The 4,436-nt window shown below is 52.7% G+C and overlaps 1 protein-coding gene across 1 annotated transcript in view; it reads left to right on the top strand.

The window, feature by feature from the left end:
- Positions 1–4,348, top strand: part of TNMD (tenomodulin) — an 8,462-nt gene extending 4,114 nt beyond the window's left edge. The window contains exons 4-7 of the mRNA XM_010074263.1: positions 406–507; positions 2,316–2,469; positions 3,556–3,728; positions 4,139–4,348. Coding sequence (XP_010072565.1) covers positions 406–507; positions 2,316–2,469; positions 3,556–3,728; positions 4,139–4,348 — 639 coding nt within the window. The remainder of the gene's footprint in view (positions 1–405; positions 508–2,315; positions 2,470–3,555; positions 3,729–4,138) is intronic.
- Positions 4,349–4,436: the final 88 nt, after the last annotated feature.

Genomic DNA, 4,436 nt, shown 5'->3' with positions numbered 1-4,436 from the left:
AATACCCTGTGCAGTGACATATGGCAAAATTTTCAGCTAATAGCCTATCAGGAACTGGGGGCTGAATGTTCATATAACCATAACGGTCAGATGCTATTCTGCATATTTTTATTTATGATGACTAGAGCTCATGGTGGTTATAAGGAGAAGGGGAGCAAAGTAAAATTTTATGCCTATCTGCCTTAAAATATTCGTAAAGCCCAATTCTCCCAAACCATAAAATGCAATATCCCTTAGGAGAACCTGTTAGTACATCTTAGCAACGCCGCTGAACAGTTTGCACAAAAACATCAACACGAAAAATACGACTAAACCCTCATCCAGCTGTACCCGCCATACGACGGGGTTATTTATCCTCCTGCTTCACCCTGACTGCTTTTTTTGGTGTTTGTTTTGACGCTGTAGGGAATAACTGGCATCTTCTTTGTGGGCCTTCAAAAATGTTTCATCAAAACTCAGACTAAAATCCTCCCTGAGACGACAGAGGCCAAGATCCCTGAGCTCGAGGTAGGTGAATAAAACAGGAAAATCCCTTCTGCCCCCAGTGAAACCCACTCCTCTCCTGGCTTGGCCGCCATCCCCACCGTCCTACCATCTGCTCCAGCCCTCCCAGCGATGCTGCAATAATGAAATAATGAGTTGTGATCGCTTCATAAAATGATTTTATTTCAGAGGATTGCTTCTAAAAACAACAAGTGTAAAGAGACGGGATTAGACAGCCCACAGATGAAAACCTCTCAGCATAATACCGGGGATCAAGAACAATAATCTTGTTGTAGTCGAAAGGTCGCAAGGCAGCTCAGGATTAGCAGGCACCAAAAAGTCAATCAAATTGTTTTCTCCAAGAATTGAGCCTCGTGTTCTCAAGCAGAATGAGGCAGAAGTAATGAATTTAAAAGGGCAGCCGCATTTAAGAAATGTGATTTGAGAAAGCTCTTGGCGTACAGTCTGGGGAGGTGGGAGGCGCCGGGCTGGGGCCACCTCCAAGCCCTGCCTGGACCTTCCTCCCATCAATGTGCCCCATTGCCTCCTACACCCATCTAACTTCTGCCCACCACATCCCGCTGCAAGGAGACTAAGGCTTTGCATGCTGCCTGGAAAAAAAGTGTTGGACTCCATATTTTAACCCCTTTCTGACAGCCTAACCTGGGGTGATGGCTCGGTTCCCTGAAAGCAATGGTCCCCTGTCCCCATCCCCATCCCCAAGCCCCAGTGGTGGCACAGCCCTCGCAGCTCCCCTTTTAGGGTGTTGGCAGATTGAATCCCCCCCAAGGAAGCCGTTGCAGATAAAACGCCAGCAGGACACGTGTTTGAAATGAAGCATAGGCAGGAACATTTCCCTGAATCATGACCCAAAATCCCAGACACCGATTCTTTGATTATGCCATAAGAAGCTCATAGATCTTTTCGGCTACTGTTGTAAAAGGGATATGACTTCCCAGACTTTAGCAGAACATTGCCTGGGGTAGAGAGCTGGAATGTAAAACCCAATGAGATAAATGTAGATTTAAGCTCTAGTCATCTCTTCCCAGGTCCTTCAGGCAGCACCTCCCCAACCCCGCAGCTTTCACCAGACACTCCGAAAATTACTCAGACTGGGTCAGGTTGTGTTGGCTCTTTCCTAAGCCTTCCTAAAGCCATAAGGAAAAACTCTATAAAAGAGAAATACAGCTCCAGACGCCTTCTGGAGAGAAAAATGCCATTTGCCAGCTTGCTCTATGGGCTACCACCACCAACGTACACAATGTTGCCTTGGCAGAGAGCTCAGTGCAGACCCATCCAATAATCTTTATATATCTCCCTCCCTAAGCGCCTGCCAAAACACACCATGGACTAATGCAACAGCGGAGACATGTGGTATAAATTACAGAATAGGGCTGCGCAAAGAATTTCTGCAAGGAATAAATTAAAGTGTTCGATCACAAAATCGGTAGCAGAAGGAGAGAGGAATTAAGTAGTAAGAGCAAAGCAGAGAGGCGATGTTTTAATCTCAGGTTTTAAATGAGTTGGGGCGCTCCAGAAGGCTCTTCCAGATGGTGGGGACTGTGCAGGAGAAGGCTCTTGAAGCATGATGAACACAGGGAGGAGAGCAGGGTGGTGTTGGCTGAAAATGGATGGGAAAGACAAGGCTCATGGTGGGTGTCCCTACATGAGGACCAGGGGGCATTGCATGTGCACCAAGCCAAGGCAGGTGAAGCCCAGCTGCTCTTTGGGAGGGGAGGGGTGCCTCCAGGTGAGCCAAGGGGAGGAGAAGTAGCCAGTGGTGAGGAGAGGATGTCTCACCATGCCAGGGTGAAATCTGTCTCTTCTTCCAGGGAGAAGAAATCACGACCACCTTCTTTGAAGAGTCTGTGGTCTGGGTGCCAGGGGAAAAGCCCATTCAGAACAAGGAGTTCCTGAAGAGCTCCAAAATTTTTGACATCTGCAGAAACGTGACCATCTACTGGATCCACCCCACACCTATCACAGGTACAAAGAGCCATCTCCTCCCCAAAGTGCTCGTGAGCCCCCTCACTGGGAGCAGCCCTGCCACCCACCCGTGTCCCCCCCAACCGTGTCCTTCATTGCCGTGTTCCCCATTTCCACATCCTCGTTGTACATCTCAGATGAGCACAATGTTGGCCATGACCACGGAAGAGCACGGCCATGTAATGTAATAGCAGGGGCTGAAGTTTCTCTCTGCAAAGCACTTGTTTCTGCCAGCTCCCCACCGCCCTGCCCTTTGCAGAGTGGCCACCCTCCTCGTAACAAGGGGAAAAAAAACCCAACCCTTTGTACTGGCAAAGAAGCCAGTGCTGCGGGAAACTGGGACGCCTAAATTCTCGTCACCGCATGAACATCAGAGCGTGAGCAGACATCTGCATCTAAATCACACAACGGGGTTGCCACCTCCAGCTGCTCGCTGCACAGCCCTCGCAGAGGTTGTGGCCTCTGAGATCCGCCGGTGTAATTACCTGCTCTCTCTAACCCACTTCTCTCCGAATGAGCTAGTTTAAAAACTCCTACTGAGAAAACTCCCTGTGCTGTGCAGCCGCAGAGCATCCTGTCCCCCGAGGGTACCAGCCAGCTCACAGCCGTTGATGGTTCCAGGAGCAAGTGGGCATCAGAGATCCCTGATGTGGTGGGAAGCTGCTGCCCAGGTCACTGTGGGTCTTACCTAAGCCACCAACAGCTCCTCTAGACAAGTTTAATCTGCCCCAAATCATGCTGCTTTGCTGGGGCTCTACAAATCCCCCCTGCAGCAGCAGAGCCCACCATGAGGACGTGCTTCCTGCACCTGCAGCCCTGAGCAGGGGATGCCAACACCACCCACGGGCAACTGCGAGCACAGGTAGGGGATGGGCCAAATATTCTCTACCCTCTCCTCCCACTATATGATCTCCTACAGCTCTTCACCAGGTTTGGCAAAAGCAGGAGGCAGTGGAGTACAGCTGGTTTGCTGGTGGGCTTTGTTGTACCTTGGCACCAAATTTTGGTAGAGACATCAACGCCTGCTGCTGCATTTGTCCCCCTGTTCCCTGGTTGTTAGCAGCAACATTTGGGTTCTTCCCATAGCTCCTGAGCTGGCCAACCTTGAAGGGGCAGAAGAAGAAGACCCTGAGCTGCTCATAGACAGACAGAGCTGGCTGGATGGCAGGAGCGAACACGACGTGGAGAAGGATGCTCAGCCGGGGCCCAAGCGTCGGGCACGGCAGCTCACCGAGGAGGACTTGCCCATCAACGACTACGTGAGTGTGGGGAATCGCACCCTGGGGTGCCCTGGCCGTGGTCCCGGGGTGTCCTGGTCATGTTCCTATGGTGTCCTGGTCATGTTCTTAGGGTGCCCTGGTCACCCACTGGGGTGTCCTAGCCACTGTCCCAGGGTGTCCTGGCTATGCTCATGGGGTGTCCTGGTTGTGTTCCTGGGGTGCCCTGGCTGTGCTCCTTGGGATGTCCTGTCCATGCGCCTAGGGTGTTCTGGTCATGCTCCTGGAATGTCCTGGGCATTGTCCCAGGGTATCCTGGCTGTGCTCCTTGGGATGTCCTCTTCATGCTCCTGGGGTGCCCTGGCCATGCTCTGGGGGTGCCCTGGCCATATCCCCAGGGTGCCTCAGGCACTCACCCCCCTTGCTGTGCTGACTCTGGTTCTTCTTGGCAGTCAGAGAACGGGCTGGAGTTCCATCCCTTGTGGGACGAGCGAGGCTACTGCTGTGCCCAGTGCCGCCGCGCCAACCGTTACTGCCGGCGGGTCTGCGAGCCCCTCCTGGGCTACTACCCCTACCCCTACTGCTACCAGGGCGGGAGGGTCATCTGCCGGATCATCATGCCCTGCAACTGGTGGATCGCGCGGATGCTGGGCAGGGTGTAGCACCCGCCACACAGCACCCAGCACTCAGGTGTTGCCCCCCACCCACCTGCTGCCTCGTCACCCACCCGGATGCATCCCAATGGCGCCG

The sequence above is a fragment of the Pterocles gutturalis genome, unplaced genomic scaffold, assembly GCF_000699245.1.
Source record: "Pterocles gutturalis isolate BGI_N339 unplaced genomic scaffold, ASM69924v1 scaffold14012, whole genome shotgun sequence".
NCBI classification, from domain to species: domain Eukaryota; kingdom Metazoa; phylum Chordata; class Aves; order Pterocliformes; family Pteroclidae; genus Pterocles; species Pterocles gutturalis.
The sequence above is the reverse complement of the archived record's forward strand: the minus strand, read 5'-3'. Positions and strand labels throughout refer to the sequence as shown.